The following is an 18,551-nucleotide window of genomic DNA, read 5'->3' as shown; positions in this document are numbered from 1 at the left end:
ACTCATGATTATATTCATCTCGCAAATTAGACTAGGAATTCTGCAATTAGTTCTGTGATCATATTTTTAAATTTTATTAAATATTTATAAATAATAAGATTTTTTTATGTGTTTAGCCCTCCGAAACCAAACTCCTTGTTTATTAGCTATGGCTCATAGTCCTTTGTTTGTCCCAAAGCACCACACACATATACAACAAAATGGACATAGGCAGGATTCAAATTACTACGACACTCTCTACACTCCCTTGTTCCGAAGTGGCATGCCGCTTTTTAATTGCCACCTTTAGCGTTTAGCCCCCTTTATCCGTACCGCTGATGCCCTCGGCGTGCCGAAAGGAGTAGAGACGGCTGCTGGATTTCGTTTAGAATCACCACTACTGAATTAGGTCTGGCCCTCTGCTGCTCCCAACCCCAAGCCTGAATGGAAAACGTTATCTCCCTCGCCAACCTAGCGTTCTCGCTCCTCGCGACTTGTTCAGGTTCAGGCATGGCAAGAAGAGAGCAGTTCGTCAGGCAAGCATAACGACAAGGCCTCGTTCAGGTTGTGTCGTCGGATTCAGAGCAACCTTGTTTCATATTTGCCTCGTAGCTTCTTTACCGTTGCGGTCGGTGCGTGAGCAGGCAGGACATCTAGTGGGACGGTTCAACGAATGCGCACGCCCGATTAAACAAAAATGCATGGTGCCTCGTCTTAGATTAATATTAACCATGTTGCTCTTGATGGTTCTGAAATCTGTAATATAAAAGATTGCACACAAATGTTTGCCTAATCTCTGACGGATGGCGAGCAACCGATGGACAGTGGTTGGGCAATGTGATTGATGACTGAGGCTGCTTCGTTCGTGGCACTTGTGACGGCAGTTGCAGCCTATAGAATGCATGTAGCTCGGCTGGGTGGGAGTAGAGTTAAAAATATCAGCTGAAATTTGACCATATACCCGATATCTCAATTTTATCGGTAGGGTCTGAATTTTTTTACCTGCAGAAATTAATTTTATAATTTTGTTTTCCATTAAAAATAAAAAAATAAAAAACCCGAAATTTCTGATATTTTTCCATGAAGGCGATAATGTATCTTTGTGCCCCAAAAGTACGGAGAAACAAAAATCTATCACTTCATCGCTAACCTATGATAAAGCAGCCTCAGGCCTCAGCTCGTCTGCTCGTGAAAATTCACATCAGCTTTCAGTGAGTGTTCATCAGCTAGACAGCTATAAGCCTATAACTAACCAACTCTACTGATTGCAGAAATTCAGTCTCCCGCTGTGCTTGCTCTCTGCAAATTGGGGTTGGTTGATCACACTTTGGACCTTCCTCGGACTAAAATTCCTTCCTTCCAGGTACAGAGAAACTATACAAATCTTATCATTACTATACACACACGCACATCGTTTTCCTTACTGGAAAACAATAGTACGTCGCTACTGGTTTCCAGAAATGAAAAATGAAAGGACAATCATCAATACGTAGCACGTTTTGCAAGCCTTGAAATGTGCCATTGGTTGGTTCTCGTCGTACACAAACCACACATGTGGCCGAAATCTTGTCAGTCCCCTCATGTGCAGCCTCGTGCACATCCGCAGTGTTATCAATGCAAACACAGCAGGAATTACAGGTAGGAAAATCTGGTGCCAAATGCCTTCCAATCACTATGCCAAAGTTTTTTGGTGACAAATATGCTTCTTGGCCACCAGATTGTATCTATGTATAGGGCACTTGATGATTGGGCTTACAGTTACAACATTCAGCAGTTATAAAAGAGGCGACTAAATTACCCTCGGCAGTACACAAGACGTATACTTTGGCGTGTGTAGTGAACATCGTATAACAATGACACCAAATCCTCTGGTGGTGTAAACTAGCTTGTTCTACTGTCAGACACCTAGGCTGTGCACACGCGCGCGTAAATATTACGGGGTAATGCTTGGTGAAGCACAGATCACAGTACTGAACTGAACTATGTGTCTTAATTGTCTTGTTTGAAGAGCTGAAACACTCAGTTGAGGTGGTTGCTGTCGGTCTGAAGGGTGTACTTCACGTCAGGCAGCGCCTGGAGAACGTCAGGATGCTCTGGTCAAGAAACAGGCACAAAAGTCAGTATATAATAAGTTCCCAGTGTCCCCTGTTTGGAAGCTAGCAAACAAATTTTCATGAATTTTGTTGGAACATACACAAGGAAAAAAAAGTTTGGAGGCCTTATGAATTAGCATGTTCATGCACGCCCAAAGAAAAAAATTAGCATGTTCATGCAACCAGAGGGCATTCAAGGATAACGTTATTAACTATGTTGTTTGCTTAGTGGTGGTCCCTTCTTTTCCTTCTTTTCACCTCGAGAGACTTGCAGAGTTGGAAACCGAAAGTATGCTTGTCTTCTCGACAAGAAAGGCGCAAGAAAAAAAGAGAAGCTTTCAAGGAAGGTTTCATCAGGTTCAGTTTTTACTACTCAAGTTAACACTTTTCAGCACATCGAGTTTGTTTAAGTTACCACGAAGACGCCCCCTTCTTCCATGAGTTTTAAAGTTTAGCTACGGAACCACACATACTATGCGTGTCTGAAAATGGTTTGCACTTTCAGCTGCGCGTTGCATTGACCTCGGAATCCGCCAAGAGGATTCCCCTCCCCTTTGACTAAGATCTGTTGACAGGGCTTACTGAAACATCTTCTACGCATTAGTTAACTGTCAAACAGGGATTGGCACGATCATGTGCTGACCATGTGGTAGATTTTCTAGTAATGCAACCATTTGCCGAAGATTCTATCGCACGCTAACCGAGAGGCTCCCATCGTCACCGACACCATGAATCCGCACAATAAAGTAACCAGGCAGAGATCAGAGCGCGTCGTCATGAATGCAGAGATGAACTCACTCTGCAACGCGGCGGCCTGCGCCGGCGTGAGCTTGGCGGCGAACCCGCTGACGACCGTCTTGTAGCTGTAGACCAGCGCCGCCTTGGCTCTCGCCTCGCTTCCAAATTCGCAACAAATTAAAGAGACCAATAATCAAATAAAACCACAAGAAGAAGAAGAAGAAGAAGAAAATAAAGGCTGGGTTTGATGCCATAATAATTAGCTTGCGCCTTGCGATCCCTACCTGCCGAGCGCGGTGGCGAGGATGCCCATCTGGTAGGCCTCGCAGTCGACGCCCTGGGCGGGGGGTTTCACCATCACCATGTACACGCTGGCCTGCTGCTGGCCGTGCTTGCCCTTCCTGCCGCCGCCGGCCGTGGCCGTGGCCGTGGTCAGGGACACGGCGGCGGATGTGAGGAGGACCAGCAGGAAGGCTGCCGCGGCGCGCGGGCGCGTCATCGCCGTCGGCGATCGAGAGGGGCTGGCCGGGGGCAGATGGACAGGGGTTGGCGGTGAGCGGTGGCGCGCCGTGCGCAGTGGGATCGGATCGTATGACGCGCTGGTTTCTTGCTGCTGATGGGCGTGGCGGGAAGGGAAGCGAAGCGAGGGAGCCGGTGGCCGCTTATATAACCGCGGCATCTTGTTCGGGCGCTCCTTTTCTTTGTCTGAGTCGCTGAGATGACAGATGACAGATGACGAAGCCACGCACTACAGTGCTAATTCTGTGATGAAAATAAAAATAATAAATGGGCTGTCTAGGGTTCGAAAAATGAGACGGGGAGCAGGTAACCGGCCGAAGCAATCCTGGTCACTCTTAAAGTTCTTAATGCGTTTTCTCAGTTTTAATTAGTCTCTAAGCATCGTTTGGAACAGTTTTTAGCCCGTCAGTGTATGCCTTCATCATAATTTTCTACTGTACTAAAATATGTTTTATAAAATTTGATAAATTTATGACATGAACTGGATTAATTCTACAAGTTGCTGATGGTCAAAAGTCTCGCATGAACTGCAGATGTGAGTAGAAAATATGCATCAGATATTAGGTAAACTTTACATTTAAGGTTTTTGTGGAATATGATCCCATGACCTCTTATCGGCATTAATCATCAAGAATTAAATGTTGGGTGACAACTACTGGACCGTATCACTGGAAGCAATTGCACATGTGAGTGCAAAGCTTTTTCTTTGTTAAGTGAGATTAGATAGATACTCCAAATAACTTCATGATCCACATCACATATTAGGCAACCGTACCGTTCGCCTAATTTCAATTAAACCAAGAGACCAGCTGAAAGTTTCGCCATTCCTTGCTTCCTCCCGGACGCATAGCTCGGAACAAAGTCACTAGGGTGTCCTGTTCTTGCTCTTGCGCACGGCCAACCCTACACAGACGAGCTGCTGATTCACGCACCGCACGTGCACCTAACCATTGTTCGGCACGCATGTGCCGTGCCCAAGTAAAATTGTAGCCCATTGCATGCTTCAGTTTACAAGAAAGAGAAAGAACACGATTCTGCACGGTCACAACTTACCTATTTTCTGCAAGTGTATAAAGTGCAGCACATGTACAAGAATCACGGGCCGGCATGGGTAGAGCAAGATAAGATTCATCATTTATGAGTCACCTCGGTCTCCGAAAAGAAACGGTCAGCATTGACTTTTCATAGACTCAAGAATATATGAGGTGATTTCGGTAAGACTGCACAGCAGGACCAATCGTGTAATAAAGAAGCTTTCTATACACTCTTTTGTAAAGGAACACTTAATTCAGATCAAAGGCGATGTATGGAGCTTGTTATTCACAGTTTCGATTATATTACAACAAACACTGATTTCTGTTTATGAGGGAGGGCATGCCAATAACCATTCAACAAATTCCAGTTAAAACTTTACACATCACAACCTTCAAACCGAGTCCAGTATATTGTCGGATACAGTCCAGCCCATGAGATGGTATAAATGATGGACTAATGTTTACAGCACTCTATAACATACATGTATATGTATTACTCTCCAGCCAAAAAAAAAAAAAAAAAAAAAAAAAGAGGAGAACCCCCAACATATTGGAGAACCCCCACCTGCATCTCATTTGTTTGCCTTGGCCTGATTCGCTGCAACCGACATGGCCCGAAGCCTGCCAGCAATCTCTGTGAAAGCTGGGCGCTGTGCCGGATCTGGGGCCCAACACTGCTCCATGAGCCTTCTCCACTCTGGATCACATGACGCTGGCACAGGTGGCCTCAGTGTGTTGTTTACAATGCCCCCTGCAAAAGGAATTCCAAAAGTTATTCCTGTGCTAACCGCCTGAAGGAACAAAAAAAGCTAGGATCTGGGAAAAGGGATAAATTCACACATGGAGGAGCTTCATCAGACGACACGATGAAGTTTAAGAATAAATCAGAATAATCTGGGCAACCAGGGTGAAAGACGGAAGGTGGCAGACAAAGCGGTGCATTCAATCCATGTTTTATATAATCCCATCAACAGTTTGACTAATGAGCAAATGAACAAAAATACTGAAGGAAAAATGATGAAGATCCTAATGGTCAAGTAGTCCTCTTTTTAACAGGGCTAGTGCCATGGAAACAGTTTCAGCAATGGCTAGTACAACATAGGATTTAAGCTGGCCCAAACCCAACTCCAAAAGTGAAATGAGGCGGGGTTGATGACTCAGGTAAGACCATTTTCTCAAACTTAACAGAAAAAAAAACATAGGAACCACCAGGAACATTCTCAAGTTTAAAGAAACAATTCATGGACTAAGTGTAGGTGATGAACTGTATACCTATAATTGCGCCATAGTGCATATTGGCATATGGTTCTTCGCCGGTGAGGATTTCCCACATAACAATACCAAAGGAAAATACATCAACCTGTACCAGTGGAAACAAACAGCACCTTAAATGTAACGTTTCTATATATACAAAACTGAAGCAGATATGGATATTATAGCTTCTCAAGTAAATGAATATAGAAAGATAAAGGATCACCATATGTGGATGGCAAATATCATGAACCACTTTGGAACAGTAATGGTGTTAGATTTGAGGAATCACCTCATCCTAGATTGGATGATTAACCATGAGTTGATCCCCTAAATTTTGGTAGGATGATTCCATTTCCCATGTTTATACTAATCATGTGCATATGAAAATATGATGAATGAGTGATAGATCAACCCATTCCATTCCTCAAACCAAACAAAAATCTGAGTGAGATAATCATAGATAACCTCATTCCTCAAACCAAATACCCCTTAACTGCGGATGGAAAACCAAGGAATTATGTTTTTACCTTCTCCGACACCTTATTGCTGCTTCCATTGAGTAATTCTGGAGCCATCCATGGGAGAGTCCCTCTCACACCACCTGAAACCAGGGTATTTCTTTTTATTTTGGACAAGCCAAAGTCACCAACCTGTACAGAAATAATAAATTCACCGTAAGAGTAGCATTAAAGTAATTGGAGAAATATGCACAAAACAGATATGCAATAACACTATAGATGGACGTGATGCTCACTTTACATATGGGACGTGATTGATCTTTAAGATTTACGAGCAAGTTATCACACTTCAAATCGAAGTGCACAATGTTTTTCGAGTGCAAATACTCCAGGCCAAATGCAGCATCCATTGCTATGATAAGCCTCTTACGACGGTCGAGATATCTGTCCGATAAGATATCACTTTGTTACTCGCAGTAAAGAATAATTGGAATCAAAATAATCACAGGAAGCAATTACTTGTCCTTGCGTTGCAAAACATGCCGAAGTGAGCCATTAACCATGAACTCAGTCACAGTTGCCAATGTACCTCCTGGCCCATCTTTCACAACACCATAAAACGCCACAACATTTGGATGATGAAGCTTTGAAAGAATTTCAGCTTCTCGCCAGAACTCATGTGCCTAAACAACCAAACAAGGAAAGTAAATTTTGATGAACCAGGTGTCAGCCAAAGGTTAGTGGGCTAGTTTGAGCCATGGTGGAAGTGGGGGCATATCAATCAGCATTTGGCCATGTGGTAACATGACTAGTTTTGTAGCAATTGTGAACACATAACATTGCCAAATAGCATCCATAATAAGATCCTAATGTGGTCAAAGAGTTGTTATGTTGCAACAGAGCTGCAACCTCTCATCCAATCTATTGCCACAGTTTCCATTACTACCAAAATAATAGCTATAAATCTGAAATTGCAGATCTGCAGAAGTGGTGCTTGGGAGCTTACTAGTCTTTCTAGTTCTGAAGACCGTCCTGTGAAGCAGCTTTTTTTAATTCTCTTAATGGCTACATCACTTCCCCTCCATTTTCCGTGGTACACAGTTCCAAATGTACCTGAACCAAGTTCCCTAAGCTCTTCAAGGTCTTCATTCTTGATGATCTGTGAAGAGTTCCTATGTTTAGTACTCCAATAAGATAGTTCATAAAGAAATTAATCAAATGAGTGTACAGCACATCAATATACCAGGCACAACCATTGGACTTCTAAATACAAAATATGGCATTCATTGTGAGTAGTTTAACAAACAAAAATTCAGAAAACAAAGAAATAATTACACTATAAATCCTGGAACAGTAACAAAAGGGGATAGTATCTCATCAAGATTACTAAATGCTCAAATACTCATTATAGTCCACTGAATTTACCAGTTTGGTGTGTGAGAAACCAAGAAAATGTTTCAGCAATGCAACTCGTCACATGGATTTTTTCGAAACAGATCAAAACAGTAATACCAAATAAGAAAATATAAATTAATTTTCTCTAGCAACACAAGAGAACCATGTATCATTTTATTAAGTGTTATGTACAAAGAAAGATCAAAGAGGCATCTGCCTAACCCACCCAGCACACACACCCAGAAAGAACGTTACATTAGCGCAGCTGCTAGGAATTAGGCGACCACGATCATTAATTTGAATCTTGCCTCAGCAAAATCAAATTAAGGAACCCATATGTGTATGCTTAATCTCATTGCGCCAGGTTATCTAACTAATGCGCACAATTAAACTGCAACTACATACTGTACTTTATAGTGACTTTACTTCCACGCATGTAATGAAAATCAAAGATAATTTATTCTTTAAATATAAATACAATAAAGTTCAAAAGACAAAACGAAATTTTACATGAATTATAGCACATACAACTGGTTTGTTCACATACAACTTCACATTCATAGATTATCTTGGAAAAACAATAGTGATATTTTACTTGTTTTACCTTTCTAGTTGAACTTTATTTGTCCTTTTAATCAATGTGCAATTCCCGAACTTTAGCAATACTATAACTCAACACTACAAAAAGCAAAGCAACTAATGTTGTTGTCGCTACAGTAGGGAATGATGATGCTAGTAAATTTCAGAAAACAGCAACTATTTGTGCCCCCTAATAACATGAACCTACAACTTTTGAACATCCTATCGGAATGGGTGCTTAGTCCTGGATGCTATTTGATTGAAACCGCATCTACTATCAATATTTTATTTTCCATTAGGGTTGAAATTGGACTATCAAATGGTATCCAGTATCAGTCTTATATTTTCAGCTAGGGTACAAAACACAAAAGCTAGTGTCAGGCTTTTAGCTCAACGATGTCTAGAAAAAGAAGAAATCATCCAAAACCCATATATTCAATAGTTATGAGACAACTCCCCTTCAATCATACTGTCTCAAGTGCATCACACATTCACTTTACTCTCATGGATTCTGCTGAAGCACCTTTTCAATATTACTGCCAACAGCGTGGCATGATTATTTTTCCCTCGAACACGCAGGTGAGCTGGTGTCATTGCTTTATAGAAGAAAAAACAAAAAACACTCCACATAATGCCACAGCCACACTACACCATGCTTCTCCTAGATTGGTGTCTATTTATTATTTCCATTTCCATTTTAAAAAAGATGGCGTATTTAGAAAGAAAAGGTAGTTGTTTATAACAAAAAAGTTCCAGTATTAATACATTTGAGTGCGATGAAGCTTAGAAAGAAGAGGAGACTCCATTAATTATTGCTTAGTCAGATTTACACAACCTCCTCTAAGATAGACTGTATCTAAAAAATCAACACATATAAATGACAATCTAAACAAACACTATCTACAGTTACTAATGAATCACCAAAATAGGGTTAATAAAATTATAGCTGCCCACCTCTCTGCATAACGTGTGGTACTGTTAAAGCAAAGTAGCATTAGCTTGGCGTGGGTTCAAGGGTAAAAGGCTGCGGAGCGATCTGTGAATAGGGTGAAGCAATTGACCACCATCCTAGCCACATCTAGACTTGCTCCTAACTGTGACAGCATGCTCTGGTACATGCCTCTTTCGAAGGGGTGTTTTTGTCTGGATTTGTTCTAAGTGCATAAAAGGCAGCCATTATAGGTGCCACTAATTGAACTACTAGAACTTAACTTATATGGAAATGACAATAAAAAAACTAAATCTCTTCTCCCCTTGATGTGCTTGCTTCAGAGGCAACATGGGAACATACTTTCCAAATTACTCTGAGCTTAACAAACTTGTCACCCTTCATTTGCTTGGGCTGGTAGGGTACTACAGTTTAGTGATCTTGCCCAAAAACAACCTGAAATGGCATCACGTGAAGAGTAGTTTGGAATGAAGAGTTGTAGAATTCTCCCCTTGAAGCTACTATAGTTGATGCATTGGCTGGTCTCTGCACAATCGGCGAAAGCACATGCAAATGGTGCAAATGTCGACCTAGAAGTTGTCTAGAGGACTTACGTGAATCATGGGTTCATGATCCTCTATGAAGTTGCTAGTGAGCACGGATCTAAATCACACACAATGGAGTACCAAAGAGATGAAAAAGAACACTGCAGCTTAAAATATTGAGGGCAACTAAATTAGTGATGTTGGAGGTGCACGAAAGCAATGAAGTGAGCACGCTTGGGGATACGTCAATAAACACCATGTCACAACCTTTAGAAAAATCCATTGTAAAAGGAAAAAGTCTATATCACCCCCCCCCAACCTATTGGGGGTGGACTACATAACCCCCTAACCTATGAAATGGTCTATATCACCCCCTGAATTTTTCAAAATAGATCAAATTACCCCCTAAAGCAGTTTCAAAAAATCATAGTATATCACAAAAAAATCATAAAATAAAAAAATCAATTGTGTTGGACTCCAAATGAGTAGATCTACACAGTGAACATATAATATGGTATGATTTAGTACATTTTTTTACAGCTATAAAGAAAAGCATAGATCTAAAGCTACAACAAAAATAATATACTAAAGCATACCATATTATATGTTCATTGTGTAGATCTACTCATTTGGAGTCTAACACAATTGGATTTTCCATTTTATGATTTTTCTGTGATTTACTATGATTTTTCAAAACTGCTTTAGGGGGTAATTTGACCGGTTTTGAAAAGTTCAGGGGGTGATATAGACTGTTTCATAAGTTGGGGGTTATGTAGTCTACCCCCATAGGTGGGGCTGATATAGACTTTTTCCATTATAAAACATAGGATGTTTTCCACCCAAACAACCAACATGGTTTCAAGGATCGGAGAAGACTTTTCAATCTAGTTGCGTTAGCAAAGGGTTGTGGAAGTGCGACTAGAAATAATAAAGGTTCTTTTCCACGCCTTCACGCCAGGGGTCATGTCCTTCAATGATTTTATAACCACAACAGGGCACATGCGGCATAAACATTTCATTGCTATTCAACATCATGTCATCCCTCTTGGGCCTAGCCTTATTGGCCTCCCCTGCCATCTTTGGTTCCAACGATGATGATTTCGAGGTCCGCAAGTTATGAGTGGCTACGAAAGCCCACCTAAGCAACTTCATTTCTTTGAAGTGAGATTACACGATAAGCAAACCATCCTCGTAGTCGAGGACGGTTATCAAGGTACAAGTTAAAAGGAGTAGGAAGTTACAAGGGATTACAATCACAGCATAGACACACACCACACGAAAATGAACAACCATATTAGATGTACACAGAACATAAAGGGGGTGAATCATGCTCCTTAGAGGAGTAACTCCATCAATCATTAGGTTGAGCCACCATGCTTGCTATTTTTGCATCGAGGGAGCACCCAAGTGTGCATCGAGCACAAAGACACCCTCTTCGCAAACAGACACCAAGCACCTAGGTAACCAAATCCATGGCAAGAGAGGATGGCACAGGTAAGGATTAACCTCGACCTTGAAACAGTCCTCGCCATGAACTAGGTGACGGACTGACAGGAAATGCCTATCACCCATGGTTAGCCATGGTCACCCGCAACATGACACAAGCTTCTCAGCGAGCCAGCCAATTTAGCGAACATTGACATGCTCCGACATCGACAACCAATCAAAGAAGGCAAAACTAAGTGAGAGCTAGCAATGGCGAATACTTGGCTAAGGTCCAAGGCGAGATAAAAGATGCTGGCACTCTCGTCGCATGGAAAATTTCACAATGCAAAGGTCGTCGAGGGCTGATGACAACTCAAGGCTCCAGCTAGGGAAGAGTCAGCCCCTCCCATAGATCACAGCATGGCCATACAAACCATGAGACATGGTCAAGAACAGGGGAGAGCAAAGGGTTCAACAGAGAGCGCGGATTCTGCAGCTAGGGGACACCGGGCACCTAGGCAGCTAGATCCAGTGGCTAGTAGCAGTACCAGGCAGGTACAAGCGCTGAGTTGCTGCCCATGGTGGAGTCCAGCTCGCCGGCCAGCTAGATCTTGAGGAAGAGGAGCACCAAAACTAGATGGAGAAAGAGAGAGATGGGTGCATGGGGTGGTGCTTATGTGGCTCGAAGCACACTGCCACCGGAGCCAAAGTCGACCACAATGACGGCAAGGGAGCAAAAAGGGGCGGAGGTAGGAGGTCCACAACAATGTCACAAGCATCAATGATGCCGAAGTCGGGAGGAGTTTAAGGTTTACAGCCTAAAAAAAGTGATAATTTTGAAACATGCAGCATAACATTTTTTTTTGTGCCACATCATGTCATCCACATTAGCTCGAGACTTGCCAACTCTCCCTCATCATCTTGGCACGCACAATTAATTATTTCTAGGTCTAGCTATTCGGCATAAAAACATAAAAATTTGCTAACTTGGGAGCAATTTTGGGTTTAAATCACAAAAGTAAGTGATAGCAAAAGCTAAAGGACCATCGCCGTCTTGGCCGCAGCAAAACTTTTCCCGGTTCATGCCAAACGGTTTTGTTTTTTTTTTCCAAATTTGGTGAAATGGGGAGGGTTCTACCTTATTTTACCCCCTTAGCACACAATTGGATATCTTTGTGGGTTTAGATACCACTAGTTGACCTACCAAGTTTAACAAATTTAACTTTAAAGCCAACAATACTAAATACCTTATCTCTAACTTACTAAATTTGTCTCCCCTTGATCTTCGACTCCTATTTTTTAAGATGTCGTATCTCGTTTTTGGAAAATGTCGGAAAAGGATGTCGTATTTGTGTAAGGTTGCGAAACTCTTCGGCAGACGAGCGTAGTAGTTAAGGAGCGATCGCCTCGTTCCTACATCCAGCGCGCAGCGTCTGCGAGTGGGCAAGCGTTAGCGCGGGTGGTTGATGGATTTGCATGCAGGGAGCCCGACCTGACGGGATTTGCATGCCGGCATGCAGAATTTAGCCAGAGTATTAATCTAGGCCAGAATTAATGGGGGAGAGGATTTAATCACCTCATTGGTCTGTGTAGCCAAGGCAAATACGACATCTAAAAAGACCGGAGGACTAGTTTCAAGCCAATTTCTTTTAGGCTATATAAGCTTGGACCAACGCATGTGGTGGTACTCTTCAATAAATACGTCTAACATCTATACATGACCACTTCTCTATTCTTTGCATGAAAGCTCACTCTAGAGACATGATAAAGCATGGATGAACAAGTCCTGGGGGTTAGGGGCTGTTTGATTGCCTGGTTCCAGCCTGGCCAGGCTCTCGGCATGCGATTTCTGTGTGTTTGGTTGCCTGCACCAACGGTTGAGCCAGGCTCCCGCAGTGCAAGATGTGCCTCCCGGCTAGGCCCGTAGGAAACGTAGGAATCGAGCATTTCTGGAGGGCCAGGCCGGCGCAATGCAGGCTTTGCATGAGAGGAGAGAGCAGCGGTGCAAGGACAACTCGATTTCCCTGCTCGGCCATGCTACATGCACCTAGGCAACCAAACGGTGAGCAATTGCATGGCAACAGCCTAGCTAAGGAGGGCCTGGCTAGGCCGGTGCGATGCAGGCTGGGGCATGCAGGAAACCAAACAGACCTTTAATAACTTAACACTAGGTAGCATGAATATATAGTGGAATGGGGATATCATACCCTACATGATGAGATTAGAGAGGCTATGGTGCATGGCTAAGGAAATTATGCCTATTTGGCATTTTTAGATGACGAAGATAACATGATTGACTGGAACAAGAAACCACCCAAAGGGAGCAAATGAGATATTCCACCCATGACATGCCACACATTTGCTAGGCACAAAATAGTCATGATCCAATGTATGGTACCATTTGTGCTCCACGGTATGGATCTCAAAGCCATTATCAACGATGCAAAAAGGAGAACAAAAACATTGTGCAATCACATTGCCACATTCGCTGCAGCTAACACAATGACACTGCATTCATATTTCAACTTTTTCTTTAAAGCATCATGCTTACCATGATGAACTTCCTCTTATCAAGCAAGAAATCTGGGGTTACTTTGGCAAAAGAGGTTATGGTATTGGATCTCACAGCAAATGCGATGAACCATCCAAGGACTTTACAAGAAGGGACTTTACTTAACAGTTTCCTAATATAATGAAATGGCAGGTAACCTAACCAAACAAACATGTTTGACCAGCAAATTTGTTCAGAAAACCATCTATTATCCCTATAAGCATATTGAGACATTTTGGGCTAGAATTGTTCTGAAAAGTTCTTTTCTGAGGGAAAAAAAACATTAAACGTTAATGAATGCTGCCAGTGTGAAGATCATTAGCCAATTTATGAGCCATAAATGTCATATATTGAGTCACATGTATAACAAAAATCATCACAAAGTTTAAAAAATAGAAATGAATTCTATAAAAGAGTATTGTACAAACAAGATGGAATTTATTCTTCGCGAGAATCGAATTTTTTCTATTTATATAGTTGGATTTAGCAAATTACATATTATAAGCGGCAAGTCACCAGATCCATTGTTTTAGCTAAATTTTTCAAACTTTTCTTCTGCCTTACTTTCTACATTTCAATTAGTTTTGGAGTTCACTCAAGCCAAAAAAAAACATGCTTGTTTGCCCACATACAGATCTATGTCAAATACAAACACAAGCATGACTGCTGCAGATAGTACTTCTAGAATACAACCAAGCGCTCCTAATATGTAGAAGGACATCACAACAAGGAAAGTGCATAAACTTCTCTGCAATAAAAAACCACTTATACCTGCAAGTATTCAAAATCAGTGTCCTTAAAGGAAGCATCCATGACTGGACCAACAGCTTTAGCCTCTTCAGTCTTCTGTTCCTGAAACCATGTAAACAATCTCATAGTTAACGATTATCAACATCACAGAATAAAGAACAGTTCAGACTTATTTCCAGACATGCATACCTCAAAATCAGGATGAGATGGCATCATTTCATGCATATTTGTGAAAGGATTATCAACTTGGAACCCTTCAACATTCTTCATTGCTGCTGGATTGTCAATCTGTGATGAGATAAAACCTGGTGGTGAAATGTTTGGATCAACATTGATGCGGGAAGCTACTGGAGGCCCCTCCACATGAATATCATTCTGAGGAGCTGAATTCTTCACATTAGTTGTATCATGCTCCAAGCTATCAAAGGGATAAGCTCCCTCCTCAATCTTTGCCAGATCTTGTGTCTCATCCTTTTGTGGAAACTCATTTTGTGCAAGATTTCTGAAGAATGACCACCGCTGGGGTTCATAATTAGGCATGTTTAAGCTATGGACAGGATCAATGAAAGGATTGGATGATTGTGCTGCGGAGTTAGCATTTGCAAAGAAATCAGAAAGAATGTCAGGGGAGGTCCTTTGTGTAGCATCAGGAATGTCTCTATTCTGTGTGCTGGAGATAATAGGTTCCTTGTGGGAAACATCCACAGAGCTGGTGGATGGTACAACAGGATCACATTCAACATCAGTTGGGAGTGTTGGCTTTGGAGCATCCCTACTAATATGATGTGGCATAGCAGAACGAGATCCTGGCTGATTATGTGACTCTACATCTTGAGAGGTTTCCTCATTGTGTCTACCTCCTAGAACCTGTTCAGCTGCATGGGCAACTTTCTCCACATTTCTACTAGTGTCATCTGAGGACCTCTTTTCACCAAGCAGCTGCTCACTAAACGGCGAAGTTTGTTGTACAGTATTGGTAAATTCTTTCTCAAACTGTATCAGACTATCATCTACAGCTGGATCATTCAAATTTATTGCATGGGCAACTACATTTGGTTTTTCAGTCCCCTCAAAAGCAGAGTCAGTATTTTCTGCAATGTATTCACTTGCAACACCAGACTGTGATTGACGAATTAGAAATTCAGGATTAAGTGAATCCTCAGATTTAGATAGCCGGTTCAGAAATCCTGCTTGCTCCCTTGGAATCCGCTCAGAATGAAAAACTCGCCCAGGGTGAGGAGGCGGATTCTTATAGCTGTGATCTATCATGTCAGCATGAAAGTCAGAACAGCCGGATGCAAAAGCTCCACCAGAGTGCCGATCATCTTCACTGATATCTGAACCCTGTGTTGTCGACCTAGCTCTTGGTGCGTTACAAGTCTCTAGGCTCTTCATACTGTCACTTGGTTGAAGAGATGTTACACCTTCTTGAACAGAAGCAGTAGGGGGGACTCCTGAAGCAGATGAATCATTATGCGCCATATGACCACTCAGATTTTCAAGCGATTGAAAGTAATCTAGCTCATTATTTTGATGAGGCGTGTTACCAGAAACCCGTTTTTCCTCCTTCGTTGATGTTTCCTTCTCAGCATCCTGATAAACTTGTTGATCAAAAGATCGCTGTGAAGCAGTTCCAGAGAAAGGAGCATACTGGGATGTATATCTATAATCAGGAGGTGTAGATAGAGGAATCGATATCTGGCCCTCAATGTCATAAAATCCTTCACTGGTAGCAGTATTAGCATAATTACCCTTCAGATTCTGCATCCCATGGCTATAGTAAGAGTGCAATTTTTCACTATTGTCGCCAGATACAGCAGATGGGATTGGTCTTGAGAGCATATCTGAAGGCACAAAAGTCGATGCGTTCACTGCATGCAAATTTGAACTATCTCTGCTTGAGTTTACCGGCCTACTATCAATATTGAGATTAATGAACTGATCGAACTCATTAATGGACGGATTTACTAAACCCTGCCCACTTGATGAATTCGCACCTATTCCATCCATCCCGTTGATGGCAGCAACATACTGGATCCCAGAATCACTATCCATACTGCCCAGGCTGAAACTCATATCATCATATTCAATAGATGATACTAGGAATATCCTAAGCTTCTGGGACCCATCCCCATTATCAAGGAAACCACATTCTTCCATCATGTTTCTCAAATCTTCATCATTTGAAACTGAGATCAAGGCATCAAGATCTTCACCGGGTAACTGATACTTGATAACATGAGGTTGATTATAGATGGCTGTTGTCTTCTGTTTAAGCTCCTGCCAGAAAATGTTCCTACTAATCCGAATTATGTGTGTCTCACCACCAACATATCTAAGCTTTCCATCACTTGGTCGGGGTAATACTTTACCCCCGAAGCTGCAGAAAATTTTAATTGTTCTGGAAGTTTCTGAGGTCTCAGAAGAAGCATAGCCACGAGACAATCCCTGACTACTTCCACCACCGGATAGAACTCGTGAAACTGACGTACCTGACATGTGCCTTCTTCTGTTTTCATTTTCAGAAAAAGGTTTTCTTTCAATCTCATTTGTTTGATGAGTATCTGATGTCAAAAATATTGATGCATCAAATCTAGTCTCTGGTCCTGTTCGATGGGCACCAAGGCCTACTCTAGAATCTTTGTGACCAGCACCAGAAGTGACATTCTGATTATGAGGCATACCAGGAACAGGATGCTTCTTGGGTATAGCTCTCATAAATTCAAGAGAGAACTCCTCCCCGGTCTGAATTGAGTAATTAAGGACAGGCTTAACATTGCCTGCGACAGGGTATTCTGGAACGGGATAACTGGTGCATGCTGAGCTTGAGGATCCACGCACCGAACCTTGGGCTGCAGAGCGAATATCATCTTTTCTAGGTTCCATCAAGCTTTCTTGTCTAAAGTATATGGATGAAACAGGATACACAGTTCATTGCCATGCTATCCATTTTGCTGATAACAGTCCATTTCCCTCTATCCTTTTTTTATCAGGCAAAGCGAAGCAACGTGCCAGTAGTTGGAGAGCACAGAGCACCTAGTAAAAGTAGTTGAACCTACAGCAAAAGAAAAGCACACAAGGTTATTGTTAGCAAGGATCATGAGACATAAATACCAGTCTAAGTGTCTAGGTCACAAACAAACACCGCATTGTGTGTGGCAGCAGACTGAGTACTCTGGTAGAGCATGAATTGCAGGGGGGTTAATGGTGATAAAAGACTACTCAGCCAAAAACTACAGCAGCACGACAAACTTGCAAGCTCTAGAGCTCCCCCATGTACTAGCGACTGACACATGAACAAACGTTGCTGGTGAGAATATGCTGATGACTAGAAGCTCCACCCACAGATTGGTTGAGGGTTTATGATAAGACTATCTTAAACTGAACGGTGCAACAGAAAACCGCGGTAGTGCAGTAACGAGGTACTGGTCGACAAAACCAACTAGATACCATTTATCCCGTGAGTTGGAGTGCGAAAATCAGACGGTCCGTAGCACAGACACTAAGATTCCAGCACGCCCAGCGCGGCGGCGCTGACCGTACCAACCGGCGAGAACCGTGCTCCCTCAGCTTCCCCGCGGAAGATTTCGTCAGTAAACCTCACCGAGCACCCTGCTCGCTGCCCCCGAATTTTAAAATCCCTCCCACGCGACATTCATCAGGTCCCCGAGAGAAGCAATCGCGCCAGACCGGGGGACCCGGCAAGCTCTCCCCCCCGAGCTACGGAAATGGTAAATTTGTCTCACGATTGAAACCGCTGACAGCAATAGCAGCCAATCCGCTACCGCGGGATAATCGATCGAGGCTTGGGAGAAGGACTGACCGGCGGGCGGGAGGACGAGGCGAGGCGGGCCCGGATTCGCGGCTCCAGCGGCGGAAGAAGACCGGGCCGGCGCGGCGACGGGAGCAGCGGCGGGCGGGATGAGGCGGAACGGGCCCGGGTGCGGGAGCGGGTAGGGTTCCGATCGGAGCGGCGGGGACAGGGGCTCGGCCGGATGAAGCGGCGGCGACGGGGCGCGGGGTTGGGGCTGGGAGGGAGCGTGAAGAGAAGGGAGGGGAGGTGGGGGTTTCAGATTGCAGCGGGGCAGGGGAGGAGAAAGAGAGAGAGGAGAAAGGGAAGGATGCTGACTTCACGCGGGCGGCGGGGGAGCACTGTGGGACGCGATAGGGGGGCGGGGTGGGCCCCACCTGAATGATGTGGCGTGCCCGCCGCGTCACCGCCGTCGGGTGCGGGGTGGGGACGTGGCGGGGGCGTTTAGGCTATCTCCAACAATTCTCTCTCCAACTCGCCAAACGTACTATT

General features: G+C 43.2%; 2 protein-coding genes and 1 long non-coding RNA gene across 3 annotated transcripts; all 3 read right to left on the bottom strand.

Moving 5' to 3' along the window:
- Window positions 1-1,519: 1,519 nt before the first annotated feature.
- Window positions 1,520-3,518, bottom strand: LOC120695963 (subtilisin-like protease 3). Its single transcript, XM_039979152.1, has 3 exons — window positions 3,095-3,518; window positions 2,871-2,968; window positions 1,520-2,072 (listed from the first exon to the last, which is right to left on the bottom strand). The coding sequence occupies exons 1-3, from the start codon at window positions 3,487-3,489 to the stop codon at window positions 1,999-2,001; spliced, it is 567 nt and encodes a 188-aa protein (XP_039835086.1). The 5' UTR covers window positions 3,490-3,518; the 3' UTR covers window positions 1,520-1,998.
- A 371-nt stretch (window positions 3,519-3,889) lies between these two features.
- LOC120670059 lies at window positions 3,890-4,444 on the bottom strand. Its single transcript, XR_005673039.1, has 2 exons — window positions 4,383-4,444; window positions 3,890-4,232 (listed from the first exon to the last, which is right to left on the bottom strand). It is a non-coding gene; the product is annotated as an uncharacterized LOC120670059 (long non-coding RNA).
- A 172-nt stretch (window positions 4,445-4,616) lies between these two features.
- Window positions 4,617-18,329, bottom strand: LOC120670053. The gene is made up of 10 exons (XM_039950035.1): window positions 18,072-18,329; window positions 14,438-17,303; window positions 14,270-14,350; window positions 7,082-7,234; window positions 6,595-6,758; window positions 6,372-6,519; window positions 6,145-6,267; window positions 5,636-5,723; window positions 4,916-5,114; window positions 4,617-4,884 (listed from the first exon to the last, which is right to left on the bottom strand). Exons 2-9 carry the CDS (start codon window positions 17,132-17,134, stop codon window positions 4,936-4,938), a joined length of 3,633 nt encoding a protein of 1,210 aa, XP_039805969.1. The 5' UTR covers window positions 17,135-17,303; window positions 18,072-18,329; the 3' UTR covers window positions 4,617-4,884; window positions 4,916-4,935.
- Between the last annotated feature and the right edge of the window lie 222 nt (window positions 18,330-18,551).

Source organism: Panicum virgatum, chromosome 2K (assembly GCF_016808335.1).
Source record: "Panicum virgatum strain AP13 chromosome 2K, P.virgatum_v5, whole genome shotgun sequence".
In the NCBI taxonomy this organism is placed as follows: Eukaryota; Viridiplantae; Streptophyta; class Magnoliopsida; order Poales; family Poaceae; genus Panicum; species Panicum virgatum.
The sequence above is the reverse complement of the archived record's forward strand: the minus strand, read 5'-3'. Positions and strand labels throughout refer to the sequence as shown.

Bases quoted from the DNA above. Each gene is read 5' to 3' on its own strand.
- LOC120695963 (XM_039979152.1), bottom strand. From the start codon at position 3,489: ATGCCGCGGTTATATAAGCGGCCACCGGCTCCCTCGCTTCGCTTCCCT. The intron at 2,969-3,094 runs GTAGGGATCGCA...CGAATTTGGAAG, and splicing joins CTCGCCACCGCGCTCGGCAG to CGAGGCGAGAGCCAAGGCGG. The intron at 2,073-2,870 runs GTGAGTTCATCT...TTTCTTGACCAG, and splicing joins GCAGGCCGCCGCGTTGCAGA to AGCATCCTGACGTTCTCCAG.
- LOC120670053 (XM_039950035.1), bottom strand. From the start codon at position 17,134: ATGGAACCTAGAAAAGATGATATTCGCTCTGCAGCCCAAGGTTCGGTG. The intron at 14,351-14,437 runs GTATGCATGTCT...ACATGGTTTCAG, and splicing joins CATCTCATCCTGATTTTGAG to GAACAGAAGACTGAAGAGGC. The intron at 7,235-14,269 runs GTATAAGTGGTT...AACTCTTCACAG, and splicing joins CTGATTTTGAATACTTGCAG to ATCATCAAGAATGAAGACCT.